This window comes from Peromyscus maniculatus, chromosome 11, assembly GCF_049852395.1.
Source record: "Peromyscus maniculatus bairdii isolate BWxNUB_F1_BW_parent chromosome 11, HU_Pman_BW_mat_3.1, whole genome shotgun sequence".
Lineage (NCBI taxonomy): Eukaryota > Metazoa > Chordata > Mammalia > Rodentia > Cricetidae > Peromyscus > Peromyscus maniculatus.
The window spans coordinates 96,196,062-96,219,360 of NC_134862.1; the positions used below are offsets into that span (position 1 = coordinate 96,196,062).

The window sequence follows — 23,299 nt, forward strand, 5'->3', positions numbered from 1 at the left end:
GCTGTACTAAGTCCAAGCGTTCGACTCCCATTTTTCCCTCTCACAGAACAGGAGTGAGAGAGCAGCAGGATCTTGCCTTCCAGATCAGTCCGTGAAAAATGAAGTGGCCCTTCCTTTTTGTCTTTCCCCACTGGTCCTAGACGGGAACACAACACATTTAGAAGTCAGTGTCCTTGATTTTTTTTTCTTCCAAATACGAGATATTGATTTATTTGATTCTATTTTTATGAAGTAAAACAATTAAACAGGATTTTAAACACTGAGAAAGACCGAGTTCTTTGCCATTCTATAAACATGTGATTTTAGAAGTAGAGCGACCACTGCAGGCCTCCATGCTTCTGTACCGGCATTTTAAAATCACAGTCGTACGTCGTTTTCATGCCTTCGCTTAGGACTCAGTTTGACTATCGTGTAGCAGTTTCCAGAGATGCTTTATATTGGCCTCATTTTTTTTTTCAGTTAAACCTGAATTTCTTCAATCTTTTGTCCCAAAACTCTGTGTGACCAGATGTGTCACCTCTGACCTGAGTTCCGCTTATGCACAGAGTTAAATTAACTTGTTGCACTCCCTGAAAAGCTGGAGCTGAGCAAGTGTCCTAGCACAGTGGTCACCCGACACCTGCTGGCAGCTCCTCAGGCCCAGGGTGGCCACCCCAGTTGCTGCTTTGAAAGAAAAACTTAATTTTTTTTCTATATTTACCAAGACTTTAACCAAATGGTTTTTTTTTTAATTTTTTGTCACTCGAGGGTTCATTTTCTATTTTATCCATCCTTTTTTTTTCTCACAATCTCTTAAGTGACAGTCTTTGTGTACTGATTCAAGCAGGAAGTAGGGTTAGGAATTAGTTCAAGCTGCAGGTCATGACAGGTATTTCCTGTCACATGTTAAGGTGTGTGTTTCTTACTGTCATGGGCATTGAACCCAGGGCCCTGCTCATGTTTAGCAAGCACTGTACCACTGAGGTGTCTCCAGCCCTTCAGCCTGTTTCAATTAGCTGATAATTCTTATAATCACAGATTATTGTAGTAGCCTAAGTCCTACTGAACGCAATGAATTTCTCAAGGAGTGAAGCCTGTTTCACTGGTCCCAGTGCACTGAAGATGGAGCATGTAGAAATGCTAGATGAATAGCTTAGTGCTCAGTTGGTGATCGCTCTGCAGTGAAGAAGAGAGGGTCGGTCTTTAAAGCGCATCTGCAGCACTTTGCCTGGTTCTCCAAGGCCACTTCCAGTTCCTCTGAATACAAGATAAGGACACATGAAAATGTATATGCACAGTTGAAAGAGCAGTAACAAATTTCATCCGTGCAACCCACCCCACCAGAACTGGGAGAGTCTGGAGCCCTTGGGTATTTGTGACTGTCAGTGTGGATGCTTGGGGAGCTTCCTGTGCCTTGTATTCCTTTGAGGACAGGGTCCTAGCTTTTTCTATGGTGGCTGAAGTGTGTAGGCCTGAGAAGTTGCTGTCATCGTCCTCGGTCAGGGAGGAAGCACATCGGTGGTGATGGAAAAGTGGTGTGGGAGTGGGAGGTAAGATGTGCCGTCTGACTCGGGAGCCATGGAGAGTGGTGAGCTGGCCATTGCACCTGTTTAGGAGAGCACATCCTTATTTGAGAGCAGAGCTGCTCCAGATTCAGGGACCAAGCTGAGCTAGCACAGGCATCCTGAGGGTCTGTGAAGAGAGAGAGCTTCCTTCTGGGCTCAAGGAGGACCATCATGAACAGTGTTCTTTTCCTGTATCGTTCCCGTGTTACCAGCTTCTATAACCACTAAAACATGAACCTGCAAGGAGAAGGTGGAGCGTAGAGTTAAGGGCCGCAGTAGACTGAATGATAAAGAAGGTTATAAGACTAAACTCTGGCTTTGAGATAAACATGGGGGCCTGAGGTCACATCACCAGCACCCATGTTCAAGCTGCAGCATGGGCCATTAACCCCAGTGCTGGAGACAGACAGAGGATTGCAAGGGGCTCACTAGCTGGGGTCTACACAATCACCAAGCTCCAGGCTCAGTGAAAGACACTGTCTCAGAAAGTCAAGTGGAGAATAATAGAGGAAGACCTTGGATGTCAGCCTCTGGCCTCTAAGGCATGCACATCCCACCCTATATTTGCATAAGTCACACACACCTAACTAAATTCTTAGGAATTCAGGGTGCAACCAGTTATGTTTTGGTTTGGTTTGATTACATTCAGAGTCCAGGGCACATGTACATATTGCAGGATAAGTTGCGTTTTTATCACAGCCCATGGGGTTGTGAAAGCCTGCCCAGCTGTGGTCTACTTCCAGGTTTGCAGAACCTTCGCATACATGAGCCTATCTGACCCTGTGGCTCTGTGTGAGGTAAGCAGCGACCACTGTAGGATACCTGTGTGGTAAATGAAGACACAAAGGCCCTAGGACTCGAGTTTCTCAGCCCTGGGTAGATATTCACCTATGGGCTGTCATGTTCTCATTTCAGGAATTGTGGGTGAAAATGCCCAGCCGATCCTAGAGAGCAACATCGGGAACCGCATGCTTCAGAGTATGGGCTGGACACCTGGGTCGGGCCTCGGGAGAGATGGCAGAGGGATCTCTGAGCCAGTTCAAGCCGTGCAGAGGCCGAAAGGGTTAGGACTTGGATTCCCTCTACCAAAAAGCACTCCCACCAGCTCTGCCCCCACGTCGGGAAAGCCTTCCTGAGCAGAAAAGCAAAGAAAAGAACTTGCAGTTTCTGCTCCCGTGCCCATTGTTCTGAAGCGATCACAGAGCTTTCTGTTTTGAAGCTGGCGTCTGCATTGCCTCCAGCCAGCTTCCAGGCTGCATAGAGTCCCGCCACAGTGATAGAAATGGGATTCCATCACAATTCATGGTGCTGAAGTACAAATCTCGACCCTTTGTTTCCTCATCATTTCCAGAAGTTTCTAGATATGAAGAACAATTGGTCTCTTATTTATTTTGATAAGTTAGTTCTTTCTGCTGCCTTGCTCAATCCATGCATGTGTGTGATACCCAGACAAACTAGGCTGGAAAGGATCGAGTTTCTCATGATGCCTACACTAGGTAGTTCTGTCTGCCTTCCTCCCACGCCCTCCCCTTCCAGGGAGTCCTAAGCACATCTGGGAAAGGCTTGCTAAGCTCACATTTCTTGACTTTGGCTCTCATAGGGATTTGTAACAATGATGAATTCTAGTGTAGCATGAATTCACAGTGGGCAAGCAGTAACCAGAATTTCCCTCAGACATTTGATAAAGTTCATTGTCATCATCACCAGAGTGCCCTCAACATGACTCCAGTGCAGTTTTTAAATTTTACCTCATTTAGAACATAAAATAATTACTAAAAAAAAAAAATGTATTTTTTAAATTCATGCTGACTGAACTGTAAACCCTGCCCTCCAGATGTCTACCTCTTCCCAAAGGTTGGTATTTTGTAAGGATCAGCTCCAAGATGAAGAAAGGTGATTTAAGGTTTTAGTCACTGAAGTATGTTATTAGACTCTTGAGACAGTTTATTTGAAGATTTAAGTAGCTTTCCCAATAACCAAGATGTGTGAAGCAGGCCTAACCTGCTTCCTAAGGAACAGGAGAAACTTAGGGCAACTGTCATTCTCAGATTAAAACATTTACTTTACAATTAAGCAACACAGTATGTTCCTTCCATTCCATTACTGCGGTATTTCTGAGTCATTTACTTCATAATGTCAGAAATTTTAAGTTGTTCTTTGTTTAGAAAATATTGATTGGTTATGATCATCATTAAAAACCCTGATAATTATTTACAGTGACCTCAGTTAGTTCAGTAAAGGTTGAGATAACCCACATAAGTCTATCCTGGAACAAAAGCATATGGACTTCAGTTTTGTGAATTGAAAAAAAATTTTTTTTTTTGAAATATTTTTTAAGGCAGTAGAAAAGGTTTTGACAGGTAGCAGATCTTTCCTACATGATCCCCCAATGAAAATGCAGCCTCTGTAGTTTGGTAAACGTCTGCATTTCTTCTAGGAACTGTCTTCCCTGGAGTACTGTGGTGAGAAGTGGGCTGGCTAGGACAAGACAGGTAGATGCCTGTGTGAGCTCTCATGGAACCCTTGTGTTGCTGCTACTTGTACAAGTTTGTCACTAGAAATTCGCCATTTCTTAACAGTTGTCTTTGTAAATGCTTATTGTATTCATGTAGGAAGGAAGATGGAAGAGATTATAATAGTATACTATACTCAAGGGTCTATTCCAAAGTTGTTTGCTTTTCTTTGTTTGGATTTCATTTCTTGAAGGTCTTGTAAAGCCCTAGGGTTTTTAAAGGCTCAGTTCTGAGCCAGTGAGAAACAGTGAAGCCATTGCATGCTTGTTTCCAAGCCTCAGAGGAAGTGGCTCCTGTTCTCCCTTTCCCTGGTTCTGGAGGATGCACAGGGCAGCCCACGTGCTGAGCCGGTAGTGCCCCCATAGGTCACTGGTCTTTCCGTCCTCGACCTCCAGACGGTGCGGACCTTCTGCGCGGCTCCTGCAGGAAGGGGCTCGCTGAGCAGCTGTGACACCAAAGTTCTCCTTTGTACACTAGAAACTTCTTGACTCACAGGTGACTGAAGACAGTTTATATTCTACTAGTGTTTATCTGTTTAGAGGAAATGATCAGCACTCCATTAGAGAAGACTGCCCCACGCCACCCCTTCAGCATTCAAGTTCTTATGAAGATAAGCAAGATGTGACACTCTGTTATACCTAACCATAGCTGAGAAGTAAACACAATTGAAATAGTAAACTTTAATGTAAATCAAATGTCTGCTCAGGACATGAATCTCCTAGTTTATGTTTATTTAATAGAGATTAATAAATTTTTGTCAGTTCAGATTGGCTCATGGAACCAACATCATCAAAAGAGTTTGTGATTTTAAATGTATCATTTATATCTTCTTGAAAGAGTGTTGAGATTTCCTCTGCTTCCCCATGAAGCCACTCTGCTGTTCTGCAAGTTAACCAGTTAGGGTCTCTTCCCTTTCCATCCACTCAATACAGTAGCCAAAGAATCCAAGTATGGCCACATGAGCAGTCTGACTCCACATTGTATGTATTTGATGTCAGTAGGATGTGGACTGTGGTCATTTCCTGCCTTCTCCTTTCCTAAGTAAAATGTATAAGGGTATAAACCCCTCAAATCCACTTCCTTTGGTTTCAAAATGATGTAGTGACTTTAAAAGTGGCCAGCCATGCTAACACCCACTTATATTCCCAGAAATTGGGAGATTAAGGTAGGAGGAGGATTGCCTTGCCGTGAGTCCTAGACCAATCTAATCTATAGAATGAGTTTCAGGACAGACAGGGCTACATATGAGACTCTGTCTCAAAAGTAAGTATCAATGGAAATCCATTGCTAAGTGCAGCTTGCCCATTAATTGGGCTCCATGTTTGAACACAGTGGTTTGGGACTTTGGGCTGTAGTGATTAAGCAGATGGAAGTGAAGACGGCAGGGTTAAGTGTGTGTGTGTGTGTGTGTGTGTGTGTGTGTGTGTGTGTGTGTGTGTGTGTGCATATGTGTACACACAGGTGCGTCTGTGGCCCATATTTGTATGCAGTGTACAGACATGATTGACAAATTCTGCCCTTCATTCATGTTTAACATTTCAAATTGGTATTCAGTGCATTTCATTTTGAGCAGATGTTTCATAAGAGAGAAATTGTTGAAATACTTTTAAAATCATTTTAATTTGTATTTTGTCTTTCAGAAAGAGAAGTGATCTACATTGGTACTGTAAAATGAAGTTGTTAGCAAGGAATACTTTGAATTTTTTTTTGTAGGAAACTATTATTAGTTCATAAAGAACTGAAATAATAAAGCACAGTGTTGAGAACATTATTTCTAATGCCATTGTCTGTATATTTTCTTCTTAACCTCCTTTTATCTCTTCCAATGTCTTTCTGTTTGTGGTTTTGTGGTGGTCAGTATTGAACCGAAGGCCTTCTGCACACCAGACAAGTGCTCTACCTCTAGGCTACATCTCTAGCCCTTCTCTCCTAACTTCAAAGTCGTGAAAATACCACTGAAATCTTCTGGAGGTATTATGTTCAGTGACAGAGTGCTTACAGAGCCTGCATGGAGCTCTGGGTTGGACCCACTGGAGTGACATAGAATTAACGTTTAATAGCACAGTTCATTTCTTTTAAGCTCTGGGAATTTTCAGTGTCTCAAAAAATTGTTAAAGAAAACTTTGGCAGTGTATCTGACTCACAAATGTATTCAGAACTGAGTGACCTGCTCTTCCACAGGTCCATGGTTTTGTTTCCTCTGGAACTGGAATGAACTGACCTTCAGTTCTCTCTCCAGCTGGGATTTTGTGGCCAGGGCAGCATGGCTCACTTTCTCTCATATTTTGTAATATCCATCAAACTGAAAAGGCACTTCACTTTTTTGTGGTAACAGGATCTTTTCCTCCACAAAAGTGAATAGAGTTGTTATAGTAAGTGGTTTTTGTTTTAGTTCAACAGGTACTAAACACTCACTATGTAACAGGCTTACAGTAATGAAAAGCCAGCCAACAAGTGGACCATGAAGGCCCCTTCTGCTGAGTCCATCCAGAATAAGGACTCATTACACACTTGACACCTTAAGGAGCCTTGGATTTGTGTCTGGCGAGTCCCTGCCATACCTGCCAGGATTATGATCTACTATTGCCACCCCGAGTCTTATCTGTACATCAGCTTTGTCACCTGGCTTTGAATCATCACATAGTTTAAATCACCCCGGATTCTCAGCTCTCAGTGCTGCATCACCAGAATCCCAGCTGTTTACTCCTTCAGTTTTGAGGACATTTAGGCAACAACAGAAGGGGGTCTTTGTGTTTCTGTAGTTGATAGCTCCCCTACCTTGGTGTGACTTTTCCCAATAAATCATGCACTTTAGCAGTGCACATAGTACTTGACTTTTCAGCCTGAAGATTATTAAAACATGATCCCAAATAGAAACAGCCCAGTTATCTTCAGTCTGGTTGCACATTTTGCTATTCAAGTTCTAATGGCTGGGTATGGCACATGGCTGTAGTCCTGACCCTTGGGAAGTCAAGGTAGGCAGGAGAATCAGGAGTTCAAGACCAGCCTCAGCTACAGAGCAAGTTTGAAGCCAACCTGGGCTACAGGAAATTCTGTCTCAATTAAAAAAAAAAAAAAGTAATCTAAGAAATGTTAATTTCTTCTAGCACCATTGTTTAGTAAATATAGAATGAAAAATAAAACTGACTGAAGATACACTTTTCAGAATTAAACAGTTCTGAAATCTCTAATCAAAGTGAACTTGTTCATATAGCAGAAGTGCACAGTGGGCTGGACAAAGGAACCTGGACAAAAGGGGAAAGAGGACAGAGCATGTTCTGCTAAGTAGCCAACTGGGATTCTGACGTTCTACATTGGTGGTGGATGTAGTTCTTTACAGAACCAGTGTAGGTGATCTGTGCTCGGCGGAAGAGGTATGCTGTTCCCAAAAGAGCTTTTGGGCATGTGTGAAGGAAGCACTTAGGAGCACATATTAAACGTGGTAAGTCTAAAATGCAAAACCACAACATTCCTAACAATACACTTATATAGTGTGCATGTAGCTCTTAGTCACATTGATTTGTAGTCCATGAGCCTTGATTCTTGACTCACATCTTCGTATACCTGTGCTTCCATCCCGTTATATCTAATGCCTTTCCTACTTTGAAAACACATTCTGGCCTATTCCTCATGACATAATATCACAGGACAATCCCCAGACCGAGAGACAAATTGCCAAGCACACTGCAAGCCCTGTGCGTTCTGACTCTCAGGCCATTGTGTTTCTCCATGAGACCCCTTAACAACTCAGCTAGAAACAAGCGGCAGATTTTCCCTCCCCGACTCAGTGAGTAATTGTCTGCGCCGCAGTGACAGATGTGCAATATAGCAGCTTCTTCAGGAAAAAATTAACAGTTTGTCCAGCATGTCAGCTCGCTCTTTTTAGTGCTTGGGAGGTCTTGGCCCCATTACGGATGATTTAGAAATTGAGGCAAGCGAAGACCAGCGGCCTGTTCTGAAAGCCTTCGTTAGTTGGCCTCATCTGCATTCCAGGACTTGCTCACATCCAGAAATTGGTGGAGCCCCTCTGGCCACAAGATGAGTATGGGCTGACAATGCCTTGATTTGTTGAGAGAGAATAAATGGATTTTCCAGAAGATGAGGAAATATCACCATTACTGGCCAATTTACAGCATTTTATCTGTTCTTCAAACATGTCACTTTTGTTATTGTTGCATGGTAATTACATAGTGAAACGGAAAGAAAACAAATTCTGGTTACGTATTCAGATGGGTTGCAAAATCATATAATCCTGATAAATGCCCATTTATGATACACATGGATGAAAGGTTCATTTTAATTTTGAATGGCTAGCTCAGCCATGAAGAGGATATAGGATTAAATTCCAGAGAATCTGACTACATCAAACAAATAGTCTTTCTCTCCATTTGTTCCTCCATTCAGGGAGGTGCCATAAGGCATTTTCACAGACAGGACGGTCTTGACAACACAGGCGTGCACTGAGAATTACATTATCAGAAGAATAAGAATTCTTGGAGCACCATCGTGCTCCAGGAACCAGTCCCTTCTAAGGGATTCTTGGGAAGGCAGAAGACTTTGGGTGAAGAGCCATCTTGAAAAGTAACCCGTTGTTTTTTATCACCTCCGCAGTCGCATCGTCTACTTAGAGACTATAGAAAGTGCATGCTGTTCCTTATATTCCTCCTAAGGTGGCTTCTAGCTCTCCCCAGGCCAGTTAGTGTAAAGGACTGTGAGGTTGAGTGTGCTGACAAGGAAAAAGGAAGCAGATGGGAACAAAGGGGAGCAGCATCCCAGGGCCACTTCTACAGCATCAGCTCTTAGGATGGATACATCCAAAGGAGCCTCATACCCACTTGAGTTGAGCTCATATAGCTATCTCCTGGCTCCCAGCAAGGGCATGGCAAAGAAAGGAAGGAGATTTGCCAGCACTTAACTTCCTTAGCTGAGGAGGGGCACAGATCACTTTCTGTTCCTGCTCCTTTGGCCACTTAGACACACTGTATCATGGAATCTCCCCACAGCAGGAGAGCACGTGGGTATTTAATGTACAGGAACTGTTTCTACCATGTGTCCCTAGTTACGTGTCCAGACTTAAATATCAAAGTAGTACAGTCAGCATTTCATTGACTCTCAGACACCATCAGTGTTGAGATGTACCTTACTTTTATGGAGAGGCAGGTAGAGAAAGGATCAGGAAGGTTTCTCTCCTCTACCCATGGCAACATGCTTCCCAGCTGTAAGGTGATGAAAATGTTTCTATGTTTTGAACAATGAAATATTTTTAGAAATGAGGACCGTCAGAAAGTGCATGGTGAGATGGGACTAGAGCTGCTCCTTAAAGAATGACAGACAGCTTTACTTGGGGCTGCTACTGTGTGTGCTGGCTGATGCATAGATGCTGCAGTACAAATACTCCCCACTGGCCCCAGTGTCCATCCCTGACACTGTGAATGGGGTCTGGTCTTGGTGTTTTCAAACACTTTGCTGAATTCGGGGATAACAGTAACTACCTTGTAAGTTGTAAGGACTGAGTGAAGCTACACGTCTGGCACATCATAGGTCCTTTTTGTGCTGCTAAAGAGGTGGTGAGTTCTTCCTGTTTGTATACTCCTGTCTAGAGGGTTGAAGGAGAGGTTAGACAGAGGGGTTAACTCACTCACATGAAGTAAGTTTTCTAACTCCATAGCAACGGGAGTACATGCCTTTAGTAATCAGCTTCTATGACTCCAGATGAGGTTAGGTTTTTAGAAATATATTCAGAGCTGGAGAGGTAGATCGGTGTTTAAGAGAGCTTAGTGTTCTTGCAGGGGACCCAGATTTGGTTCTCAGCACCCGTTAGACAGCTCACAGAGGCCTGTAGCTCAAGCTCCAGGACATCTGGCATCCTTTTGTGGCCTTTGATGGCACCCAGATGCAGGTGCATATACACAGACATGTGCATACACATCAAGAAAAACAAATCTCTAAAAAAAAAAAAAATGCATTAAATTGGAAATATGTAAACAGTAAAAATAGAGAATTCAATCACTAACAGCCAGTGAAAAACTTCTTACTGGCTGTCTATAGCTGGTGTGGAAACATCAGCATGCCTTCCTTGGCCTCTGACTCACTGTGGCTCTCTTGACCTCTGCTGCTACTCTCATAGGCCCAGGAGTATGAAATACAGAGCCTGTGCCAGACCTGGTAGGGAAGACATCCGGTTCAGGACTCAGAAAACCACTGTTTCTATAATCTTCTCAGCCTGAAATTCTGTCTTTTCACAGTGTTTTTGAGAGTATATTCTAGAACAGTGCCTATCATGACTGCAGCGTGTAAGAATCACCAGGAGAGCACTTTTTTAAAATTGATATTTTCAAACTCTGTTCTCAAAGAGGTGCCTGAGAATAAGGATGCAATTGAGGCTTTCCTGAAAGAACTGGGTGTGGTGTCATCAAACTTGTGCCCATAGCCAGGCACGGGCTTTTCTAGTGGAACCCACTGGACCACTACCCCATGCCTTTCCTGAGAACTCTCAGTTTTACCACCCTTCGACCCTCTGCTGAAGAACTAAGGCCAAGAGAGTTCATCTGGTCTTGTTATGACTGGTGTCTTGAATGGAAGAGTCATTGTCAAGAAGAAAAGGAAGAGTATAAGTGGACCAAAGGAATGAGTGAGGAGAGAGAACAGAGGAAGGTGAGTTCCTTGTGGCCTCAGAGACCTTTTCTGTGGAATGTGTGGCCTCTCTTCCTTGGGACCAACTCTACAAATTGGACAGGATGTCGGCCTAGGCTTCTTGTTAAACACATGAACCAAGGGGTGAGTCCTTCGCATCATGCCGAAATCTGTCGTGTTGTGAAGGGACACGGGATCCCTTTAGATGGCTCTCTCAACTGCTTATTTACAGATCATTAAATACTTAAGGGGGTGGGAAGAAGCTGAAGTAGCCAGACCAGTATTTATTAAATATCCATCATAGATTCGGATAAAACAAATTTGAAGTCTTAATAACAGTCAATTGTCCCGTTTTAGTTTTTATGTGAGCACACAAGAAAGTAAAATAGCCTGTCTGGTTAATATGGGACTCCTGAGCATTCTGCCATGGTTATAATTCTTTCCTGAGGACTTAGTCTTGATCCCATAAGGCTCCCCTTTATCTTATAATAAATGTCCCTTTTTGCACAGGCTAAATTAAGAGGCTTCCTGTTACATTCATATAATACTAATTCTCTGCTGGATGTTGGATAATATTTAAATGCATTATAAAACACTGAAAAGTACCACTATACTTGACCTATTGGATTCCCTCTGATTGTGCAGTCAGCTAAGAATGTACAGTTTTAAAGGTGCGGTTATACCTTCTAATGCTTTAATGAAGTTCTTTCTTGTGGCAAAAGAGCATGTTAAAGGACTCAGCCTCATATTTCCTTTTTATTTTTATTTTTTTAAATTGAGCCTGACTCTATCCAGCATTAACCCTGCCATTCCTATCTAGAGAAGGCCCATTATTTCAAAGGAGGACTCTAAAGTTGGAAAATAATCAGAGTGCCGCTGTACTTTTTAAATAGGTTAATGGACATGATATGTGGCATTTTTCACTGAACCGTTTTACAGTTTTTACAGAATAAAATGGAGCATAGCAAAGCTGTAAAAGGCCATTTGAACTCATGTCCTTAGTCTTCCTGTCCCATCTGGGACTTCTGGTTTATCACAGCCAAGCAAGTAAACCTACTGTTGTTTGCTGGCGGAGGAGAGTGCTAGCTACTGTCGGATTCCTTCATTGGCAACTGTCCCATTCATATAACCGCCTCTCCACCTGCTTCCAACCTGTCACTAGGAGGCCCAGGGCTCCGTCCATCAGGAAGAAGCAACCAGAGAGCAGAGGCCAGACAGCAAAGAATAAGTCAGCAAGTTACAGAGGAGCAGTGGCCAGAGGTTGGATGACCTGAGTTCAAATCTGGTCTGTCCCACACCAGTTCAGGAAACTTGCATGACTTTTGGTTTGGGTGTCAAGATTTACAAATGAAGCTAGACAAGAGGAAAATTGACACTGGTTGTTGCCTCTAGGCAGGGATTGCTGCATCTTTTTCCAGTGAACTTCACAGGCAACTGTTACCACCTCACTTTAGTCCCTGTTTATAAAGACTAAATGGCACTTCCTTAGTGCAATAGAATTAGAAAAAGTCTCATTCCTAAATGATCAGAAAGTCTAAATTATGTAATACTTAAGGATATATAATGCTATATTCTTTACAGGTGACTTATTAGCAATTCAAATTAATACTGCAGAAAAGCTGGTTATGTAAACTAATATTCTAATCTGCTTATATTATAGTGTATAGTATCAAAGGTTTTTAAATGTTTTATTTCTTTTGATATTATTTTACCCTGTAACTTATGTCTAATGGTATCTTCAAAATACAATATAGTGTACCAGCATTCTAGCCCAGCTCATTTGCAGCTAAGATAAATTCAGATTTGATAGGGTCCACACAGGGAACATCCAACAGTAGCCCCTAACATACACACCTCAGGACATGCTGGTCTCATGCTCACAAAAACAGAATACTAACTGGGCAGCATGGTCTTGGCCAGCAACCCAAGCCGACTTTCCAGAACGGTGAAGAAAGGGTGGCTCTTCTTTCAAAGACCTGGGGTCCGGGACCACAGCCTTCATGCTGTATACAGTCTGAAGAACTGGAATGAGTTGAGAGAAAATTAAGACAGGCGATGAAAGGCTATGGATACTGACTAAGAAAAACAACAGCAAAGAATAATGCCGTTTTTTGAGTAGTGGCTACAGACGAGGCCCAGCAACCCCAAGAAAACTAGAAAGAAATGAACACTAGGAAGGGATGGAGTTCTTTCAAAGTACCCTTTGTCTAGAGCAAGAAAACTATTTTGTTTAAACACAAATACCAATACAGCAGAGGAGGCTTTGTGATGAAGAATCAGAATGTCATCTATTTGACAGATAATATTAAAACAACCAAAGGAAGGCCTAACAGGAAATCAGCCTAAATTAGCCAAAGCCTGTAGTGGTCAGGTGTAACAGCTCAGCCAGGCTCTGAGCAGAAATAGCCTAACCTACCTAGAGTTCACCGTCTTTCTCCATGTCCAAATCAGCGATGCAATAGATAAGGCCAGGAAATGCTTATTGGTATCGTTAATACAAGGCTTGACCGTGACCTTTCTTGGATCTATGGTGGGAGTGAGTTTGTTGAAACAAAGTTTCAACTATGCAGTGCAGCCTGCCCTGGAATGAGATGATCCTGCTTCAGTCCTCAGCCTTCTGAGTGCTGGAGTCACAAGTGTACGATGCTATACCTGGCTTTAGATCCATTCTTTAATATGACTTTTGCATCTGTGAAAATAAAGCATCTCGCAGGTCGTTAGGCTAGGTAAACGGCTCATTGCAGAGCAAAATGAGATCAATGACAGTCGTATTCTGTCAGTGCAGAATGTGCCCTCTCCCTGTCCTCTAATTAAATGCCACTTGCTAGGTATTTATGGAGCATACGCCATATGGCTACTGTGAGTACTGTATGAGTTTCATACAGTACTCACTGCCCATAAGAGACTTAGGATCTTTTTTAGAAACATAAATTCAGCAGTGATATTCAAAACAGTCCATAAGTAGACTGGCCCCAGCATTGGCCAATGGGCACAGAAACCAATCTTATCTAAACAGATGTACCTCAAGGATTCATGCCGTGAACACAAGCTCTGCTCACATTGGACTTAGAGAGAGAGAGAGAGAGAGAGAGAGAGAGAGAGAGAGAGAGAGAGAGAGAGAGAGAGAGAGAGTTGGGAAAATTTATAACTCTTAATAAGGCCTCATGTCATTATAAAAGAAGAATATCAAGGTATCCAACCACATAGACCTGTCCACTAACACCTGAGGCTTTCCAGAATCTTTCCCTTCTCTCACTGACTCCCTATTTGTGTTCTTTTTTGGCATGTCCTTGTCTCTGCCTATATTCTTCCTCTCATGTAGCTTATAAGAAGATTCTACCATAGTCTTGTGTCTATTTGGAATCTAGTGAAATATCAGCTCTTTCTACCAATCTCACCTTCAAATGGCGTTTTTTTTTTTCCCTTTTTCTCTTGTATGTGTTTATGTGTGTGCATACGTGTGCACATACATTTGGAAGCCAGTGGTCTGTATCAGATATCTTCCTTCACTGTTGCCCACTTCTTGAGACAGTCTCTCACTGAGCCTGGAGCTCTCAGTTGGATAGGCTGACTGGTTAGTGGCTCTAAGATGTCCAACCCCCAGTACTGCCAGGAAGAGCTTTTTACATGGATGCTGGGATTTAAACTCAGTTCCTCATGCTTATATACCAGGGCTTTGACTGACTGAGCCACTCCTTAGCTCTAATATAATGTTTATTTATATGTATGTCTATGTAATTACCTTTCTAAGCAGTTACTAAGAGTAAAAATAACATTTTCATTTTCTTTGACAGGATGATTGATTTTTACTTGCTTCTCTGTGATAGATGATACAAGATAGATCCATACATACATGCATACATACATACATACATAGATGCATAGATGAGAGATACATAGATAGATGATCGATACATAGATCATTTTTTATCTTCTAATGTAAATACTAGCTCCTCAGCCCCAAAGTGTACATAATTCATTTTTAGTTATATAGTTACCCAAGAACTAGTTCATAATTGAAATTTAACTCTCTGGGTAAATGGGTGTCTTAGTTAAGGTTTCTGTTGCTGCAATGAAACATCATGACCAAAAGGCAAGTTGGGGAGGAAAGGGTTTATCTGGCTTACATTTCAGCATTGGTGTTCATCACTGAAGGAAGTCAGGACAGGAACTCAAACAGGCCAGGAACCTGAAGGCAGGAGCTGATGTAGAGGCCTTGGAGGGGTGCTGCTTATTGGCTTGCTCCTCAGGCTTGCTCAGCCTGCTTTCTTACAGAATCCAGGACCAGCAGCCCAGGGATGGCACCACCCACCATGGGCTGGCCCTCCTTCATTGATCGCTAAATGAGAAAATGCCCTATAGCTGCATCTCAAGGAGACATTTCCTCAGCTGAGGCTCCTTCCTCTGATGACTCTGTAGCTTGCGTCAAGTTGACACACAAAACCAGCCAGGACAATAGGTGAGGATGAGAGATTCCATAGATGCAAACTTTGTATAGAGAAGGATGTTTAAAACTGCTCCACACTTTAGAAAATGCCAGCAAAAGCATCGTTTCCACACCGAGCGTGAGAAGGCTTGTTTCCCTGAATGTATTTCTTGCATTTCTTAACTAAGAGGAAAGTTCACAGAGATCTGTAAACAAAATATCCACCAGAGGTGATGAGAGTCGCATGTGCTCCCCCGCACACATGCTGCCTCTTAGTGAAGTTGGCTGGCATCTGCAGTTTACCCGCTGCTGACCGCATTCTGATGTAGAAATAAAGGCTTGACTCTGAGGTGTCTATAAAATCATTCCACAGGCAGATAAATCCCAACTTCAACACGGCAGGAAGAAGGAGCCCATTAGCCCTGGCTGCTAGGTGGACCTCATGGTTAACTCAGTCTTCACAGGCTGTCAGCATGGCTGGGCGAGAAGGTCACAGCCAGCCTGAATGGGCTCAGCAGAGACAGCCTGTCCCTGCTTGATGCTACTTGCTGCCTACAGAGGAATCCTCCATCCTGGGCCCTGTGTGAATGAATGGTCTCTAAGTACACAAAGTGGTTTTTGAAATCTGAATAAGAGCTCAGCTATCACCTACAAAATTGTGGTTTGTGGAGTAGAAATTATGAAGAGATCCAGTTTTTCACTTTGTTTTATTGGCAAGCATCCTTTGAGAGGCTGACTCTTCCCATAATAAACCATCATGGGACGCAATTGTTTTGGAATAGGGTCTCCGCGTTTGATTGCAGGGTCTGTAGGCTTCAGACAGTAGGAACGCAATGCTTAAGCTTCTTCACTTATTGCCTGCTGGTGCACAAATACGGGATTTGGCAATTTAGCCTAAAGCCTTAGTCTCTCCCGCTCTGGGAGGTACGGAGAACAACTTTCCACAGGCTCCAAGGCAAGAGGAGGCCCCCTAAAGCTGAAATCAGAGCCAAGGTGTGGGCCAGCCTCATGCATAATCCACTCACAAAACACAGGCTGGTGGACCCCTTGCCAGAGCTGAACTCTGGACTCCCCACCACTGAAATAAAATAATAAAAAATGGCCAAATCCTCATAAATGCTGAAAAGAAGCAGCTGGTTGCCGGAAAACCTCTATAATAATAGGAACAGAAATAAAACTAAAGCCAAGTACAAAAAGGCTTATATCTGTAAGGAGAGAATTGATGTAAAGAAGGATGCACAGCCACATTTGTGTGCAACACAATGCAAGGGAGTTAAGAAATTTGAAAATCAGAAACCATCCCGACACCCATCAGATAATCACCCACAATATATTCTAAAACACCAATGATAGCATGTGATACCAAGACCTGCTGTTCCAAATTCGTCCCCCAGAAGAACAATCCCATGCAACAGCAATTAGTGGAACTGGTATTTGTTCAGGAGCAGCCCTGCTAACTCTGCCTGGCAATGGGCCTCACAAAATTTTGTGGATTGAAATTTGTTATTGGCTGCCTGCTCAAGAAGTTCACTACTTTACAACCTATATCTTTTAAGGCTGGGGGATCGGATTTATACAATCAGTTTCAATAGATCAGCTGGTTAACATGCAATCTAACCATTGACTAATAAAAGTTAGGGTGTTAAAACTGGGTAGGATGCATCCAGAACTGAGGTGTCCATGTAGAACCTCTCAGTATTTATATATTTTAAGAGAAACCCTTTAACTTTGCTTATTTTCTGCCCTGGGGTGTGTGCAACCTGCCCAGGGAAGGTAAGAACTGGGTTCTAAGGATCAGCATTGCTGCCTAGCTCCATTTCTTGTTGCTCAGATTAAAAAAAAAAATACCCTGACAAAAGGCAATGTAGGAGAGAAGAGGGTATTTGAGTTCACAGTCCCTGGCTATAGTCCATCACTGAGGAGAGTCAAGGCAAGAACTCCAAGCAGTCAGTAAGCAGAGGAATGAATGCATGCACCTCACTTGTGCTCAGCCCACTCTACACTTAAACACAAACCAGGACCCAGCTCACAAAATGGTGCTGCATCCATTCACAGTTGGCCTTCCTTCCTCTATTAAAAGGTCCTTGACAGATGTGCCCATAGTCCATCCTGGTCTACACAATATATGACTCCATTTCCTGGTAATTCTACATTGTGTCAAATTGAAAATATAATGAAACTACCACAGTGACAGTAGGAAAAGAGCAGGTTCTAATACATGGCTCTGGCCTACCAGACATACTTGTTTTCAAGAGCCATGGTACTGTGGTGACTGTCCCCTCCAAAGTTGTTGCTGAAATTTAATTACCAGTATAACAGTATGAGTGCAGAACATTCAAGAGATGATTGACTTATGTTGGCTTCATCCTCAGGAATGGAGTAATAATGATATACAGGATTGGATTACCATCACAGGTAGTAACTACGTATATATGTGTGTATAGGTATACATAAATGTGTGTGTGTGTGTGTGTGTGTGTGTGTGTGTGTGTGTGTGTGTGTATGTAGTGAGTCTGAGTCTAGCTTGCTTGACATGGTCTGGCTCCTCCCTTTCTCATGTCCATGATGCCTTCCACTACACTGACATAGCAAGAAGTCCCTTGACAGATAAAGCATCAGCTTTTTAGCTTCCAGAACTGTAAGAAATATTTTATTTTCATTATAAACTAACCAGCCTCTCCAATTCAGTGACAACAGAAAGTAGGCATGACATTTGAGCATCCAGAAAGTTCCCCCTGCCATGCCCCATTCTGCCCTTACTTTCCCAAGTGTTTATGTAAAGATCAAATAAATTGACATTATGCAAATTCATGTTGAATGTTGAGATGTTATATAAATCTCTACAAAAATGTTTGCCCAAAACATTTATTGAAAGTTTTAGGAGCCGGATCTAGGGATGAATGCCTGGAATCCCAGCACTTAAGAGGGTGAGGGAGGAAGAGCACACAATCTACTCAGCCTGGGCTGCAATACCTGATCCTATCTGAAAGGGGAAAAAAATAAATGAATCATTCACTAAACAAAATAATTTACAGCCTTATAGCTGGGAATATAGCTTGTTTGTAGAGTGTTTCACCTGCCATGTGTGAGGCTTGGAGTTCATGCCCCAGAATTACATGTTAAATAAGTGAATAAATAAGTAAACAAGCTTCACATTTTCAAGAATTTAAAATACCTGAAGTGGGGGACCTGCCCCCACTTTTTCCCCAGTATACTCTTGAGCAGAGAGAAGTGAGAAATATTTGGACAGAAATATGAAGGGAGAGAGACAGATAGAAACATAGCATGGCCTCAGGAGGGCCTGGGTCAAAACCCACCAGCCCCTTCTTTCTCTTCTAAAGGACTATTTATACAAATGCCAAGGGGTGGAGCAAAAGACCTCCCCCTAGCACAGCCAAGTGCAGACCCTTCCAAACACCTGGTGACCATGCACATGGTCAATACACATGATCAATCCATCCACTTATGCAGCCCTACTGTAAAGCAAGCTCAGACAGATCTCACTAGGAAACCTGTGGACCCCAACAACCTATGTAATTGATAAAAATCAGCTCTTCTTCTGCTGGGTCCTAAAGTAAAGCCTTTGGCATATAGACACAACCATGCAGACAGAAGAAACAATGGAAATAAAGATGGGGAAAAGGCGCATGGTGTCCTAGTTAGCCTTAATTGTCAACTTGACAAGACCTAGAGTCACCTGAGACAAAAGCCTTGAGAAATTCCCTAGATTAGGTTGGCCTGTGGGCATGTCTGTGGGGAATTGTCCTGATTGTTAGTGGAGGCAGGCCCAGCCCACTGTGAGCAGCACCATTCCCTAGGCAGGTGATCCTGAGCTGTATAAGAAACTAAGCATGAGCCTGTGTGAGACAGCAAGCAGGTTCTTCTACGGTTTCTGCTTCAAGTTCTGGTCCTGATTCCCTTAGTGATGGACTGTGACCTGCAAGTATGAGCCAGATAAACCCTTTTCTTCGCCAAGTTGCTTTTGGTCCAAGTACTTATCATGGTAGCAGGAAGGAAACTGAAAAATATGGCTTGTTCAAAGTCTAGAAAGTAGTCTCATTTGCCTACATCATGGCATAAATAGCATTTAAGGAAACTGTTGGTTTTGATGTTCCTGATTTTTTTATTTCCTAATTACATTTATTTATTTCATATGTGACTATGTGTATGTGTGTGTGCATGTGCTCATGCACACCTACATGAATGTATGCCACAGTGTATGTACAAGTTAGAGGACAACTTTCAGGAATGGTTTTTTTCTCCTTCCACCAAATGAGTCCTAGGGATCAAAGTCAAGTTGTCATGCTTGGCAGCAAGCATCTTTGTCTGCAGAACCATCACTGGCCTCACATCCTTATTTTAAATGCAAATTTTTGTATCCTTTTATTTCAAATGTTAGTTATAGGAGTGTAATGTTGGCAACGTGTCTACCACATGGCATCTAGATGGGTAAATATTTACAGCTCAGCCTACATGCTAGCATTACACAGTTGTCTCTGCTACAGAGTATGTTGATGTCAGTCTCAAAAATTTCAGGATAGTTTCCTAATATTCTTTTCTATTCTTTGGTATAATGGCTGATTTTTAATGTTAATGTTTCCATTGTCTTAATATTCTTGCTTGTCTCATTTATATTCTGAGATTAATGATACTCCCAACACATTTGATTTATCATTTGGAGAAAGCACTTGTTCAGAAAGTCAGTGCTGGATATTAAATGATGATTGCCCACAATGAATTTCTTCTCAACATCTGCAAAGATGATATGGCTTTTCTTCTTCCACTTAAACTCTAAATGAGAGTTCTTAAACATACTTCAGTAGAATTCATATTGGTTTTCAAAAGCTAGGGTGTTAAAAACAGTCACATTTCTAATGCCTATTTTTCTAAGCTATCAAAGATGGGTGTCCTTCTCTCAAGTTCTAGCTGATACTGCCCAGTTAAAGTACTTAGATTTTCTACATTCAAATGGGAAGTGCCTATCATGTCCCCAGGTCTCATGTGTAGGAACACGTGTCTCCAGCCTGAGACAATGTCTTGGGAGGTTTCGGAGGTGTAGAGGTGGAACCCAGCTGGAAGAGGCTGGTCTATGGATTCCAGCCCTGACAGTTATACCCACATCTAGTTCTGACATGAGTTCTCTGCTCCCTGATCCAATAACAGTGAGAAGCCACAGGCCAAGCTCCACCCTCATGAGCCCCTCACCATGCCTTCTCTCCACGGTGGAAAGTAGACTCTTGTGAGTTAAACCTTTCCTCCTCAACATTGTTTCTGTTGGGTCTTTTCTCACAACAATGAGAGAAGTAACCAAGACCATCCTCCTTTTCATGTTAATATTAGTTTATACTTGTGGAGTACTTCATTATTTATCTACTATTTATCTAGTCCTAGTGAGCACACACACATGCCTGCACATGCACACACATGTGCATGCACTCAGGTACCATGGAGCATGTGTGGAGGTCAGAAGACAGCTTTCAGGAGTTGGTTCTCTCCTTACATTCTATGGTTTTCAGGGATCCAACTTCTATCACCAAGCATGGTGGCAGGCACCTTTCCCTACAAAGCCATCTTTCCAGCCCTTAAAGTCATTTTAAATAAACATTTTAGTTTGTTAAACCTTCCTTTTACTGGGATTAAGTTATGTAATTCTGTGTCACAATTCAACTATATTTTAAATGTGGCTACTGCAACTAATTCCTGAGAGCTGGTTAGGGGGCCGTAACATCAAGGTTATAGAAAAGAAGATAACCCTAAGTTAGAATGACATTTTAAAAGAAAATGTGATATAAACAAAAACTTACTTTGTCTTTAGAAGAGGCACAGTTTTTAATCTGAAAGCCTTTGTGGTCATATCTCTTATTTTATTTGAAGTTGGCAAGATATTATTTAAAGTCCTTGATCACCACAATGTACCAGCCACTCCAGAAGCTGAGTAGAAAAGGGAGAGAATGTACAGCATATAAGTTACACACTGATTTAATTTCACTTGTTAACTTGACAAGATTTGGAATTGCCTGGGGAAGGAGTCTTAATAAGAACCTGCCCAGATGAGGTGGATTTGTGGGTATTTCTGTAGAGAATTATCACGAGTGTGTTAAATGAAGTGAGAAGACCCACCCACTGTGGGTGGCACCATTCCCTCTTCAGGAGATCCTAGGCTGTATAAAAGTGAAAACAGTGAGCTGAAAGCTAGCATGTGTGCATTCATTGCTTTATTCTTCTGACTGTGGGTATAATGTGACCAGCTGCTTCAAGCTCTTGCTGCCTGACTTACCTGCCATGATGGACTGTATCCTAAGTGTGAGCTAAAATAAACCCCCTCTGCCTTGAGCTGTTTTTGTCAGGGTATTTTATCACAGCAGTAGAGAAGGAAACTAAGTCTCAGACTTTGTCTTAAATAATGTTGAGTAAATACAGAAGAACATGATTTACTACCGTGTTATTAAGAACTGTGTTGTTAAGAAATACCTGAGACAAGCTAACTTCGCAAAAGAGGCTTCCTCAACTCACAGTTCTGGAGGTTGGAGATCAGGTCTGTGTGGATCCCTGGTAAAGGACTCAGCACTGATGACTTCACAGCATGGCAGGAACATATACAGGAGGTAAGTAATCACAGCAGCACCAAAGAGGAAGCCGGAGTGAAACTGAGTGGGCCAGACTCAGACCTTCCTACCAACCCTCCCCTGAGATGTCAGCAACACCCTAACAGAGATGCAGAAGAGCCAGCTGACCTTCCACCAGACACATCTCTTGTTCTACAGTGTCCCAATACTGCCACCCCTGCAGAACAAACATTGGCTAGTGGGAACAAACCACACCCAAACCATCACATATGAGAAAATCAATTAAATTTGACACAAACTGTAAGCTAGAGGGTGGGATGAGCCATCTATCTTCATATAAGACAGCACTGTAGCTATATCCTAAATAATGAGTGGTGTAATGTCATTTAGCAGCATTAAAAGTGATGCTGTGGAGTGTTAAGTTGACAAGGAGTAAACTAGTGAAGGTCAATGTTCATTGTCAACCTGACTAGATTAGAGTAACCCAGGAGACAGTTCTGAAACAGGACGAGGAAATATCCACCCTGAATGTGAGTAGTGGCATCCCAGACTGATTAAAAGGGATGGAGGAGGAAATCCAGCTTGGTGTCAGCATTCCTTTCTATTTTCTGATCTGCCCAGTTGTGAGCAAGCAGCCTCACCTTGCTGCAGCCATGACTGAGAGATGCTCCTGCCACCGTACCTTCCCCATCTGTGATGTGAGCCAAGCCAAAGCTAAATCCACCCCGCCCCTTGGAATTGCGTGTTTATCACCTACATGGACCCACAAAGAGAAAAGTAATAGTCACTTTAGGTAGTAGAGCTGTGATTCAAATGTTCATTACCTGATTTTGATTCCCAACTCTGTTTCCTTGACCACAGCATAAAAAGCACATTGTTGCTTTAGAGTACAATCTTGTGGTCAAATGATGAACGGAAGGAAGAGAGCTCATTTCAGAGACCGTTTTGTCACTCTGAATGCTGGAAATACTAGTGATGGATACAAGTGTCCCTCTACCTGTTGCTTCAAAATAGTCACCACTGCTGAGTGCCTGAACGAAGCTAGAGATACGTTAAATTAAGAATAGGAATCCAAGCCAGCTAGATGGTTCAGTGAGTAGAAGTAAGTAGTGGTCTAATGAGATGCCCCCCATAGTCTCAGGCATTTTAATACTTGGTCTCCAGTTGTTTGAAATATTTGGATAGGTGTAGGAGCTGTAGGCTTGCTAGACAAAGTATGTCCCTGGGAATGGGCTTTGAGATTTTAAAAGTCATGCACAATTCTCAGTTTGATCTCTATGCTTCATGCTTATTGATCGAGATGAATAAGCTTTAGCTGCCATGCTTGGCTGCTACAACACAACCCAGTTGTGTTAGTAATGGACTCATCTCTCTCAAACTGTAATCCCAATTAAACCCTTTCTTCTATAAGTTGCCTTGGTCATTTATCATCATCATCATCATCATCATCATCATAATCATCATCATCATTATATTACAGCAGTAGAAAAGTAATTAATACAAGGTACTTACCACCAAGTCTGATAACCTGACTTCCATTCTGGAACTCACATGGAGGAAAGAGACCTAACACACACACACGCACACGCACACGCACACGCACACGCACGCATGCAC

General features: G+C 42.4%; 1 protein-coding gene across 19 annotated transcripts in view; it reads left to right on the forward strand.

Moving 5' to 3' along the window:
• The window catches only part of Gpatch2 (G-patch domain containing 2), a 200,266-nt gene that overhangs the window by 143,838 nt on the left and 33,129 nt on the right, over positions 1-23,299 (forward strand). For 4 of the 19 annotated variants that reach the window (XM_042258791.2, XM_042258796.2, XM_076548153.1 and 1 more), the window contains 2 exons: positions 2,460-2,607; positions 3,982-5,828. The exons of 2 other annotated variants lie outside the window; for them this stretch is intronic. In XM_042258791.2, coding sequence (XP_042114725.1) covers positions 2,460-2,607; positions 3,982-4,102 — 269 coding nt within the window. In that variant the 3' untranslated portion in view covers positions 4,103-5,828. Of the gene's footprint in view, positions 1-46; positions 2,435-2,459; positions 5,829-23,299 lie in introns of those variants that run through there. 13 more of the 19 variants (XM_042258793.2, XM_076548154.1, XM_042258804.2 and 10 more) reach the window with 9 other exon arrangements.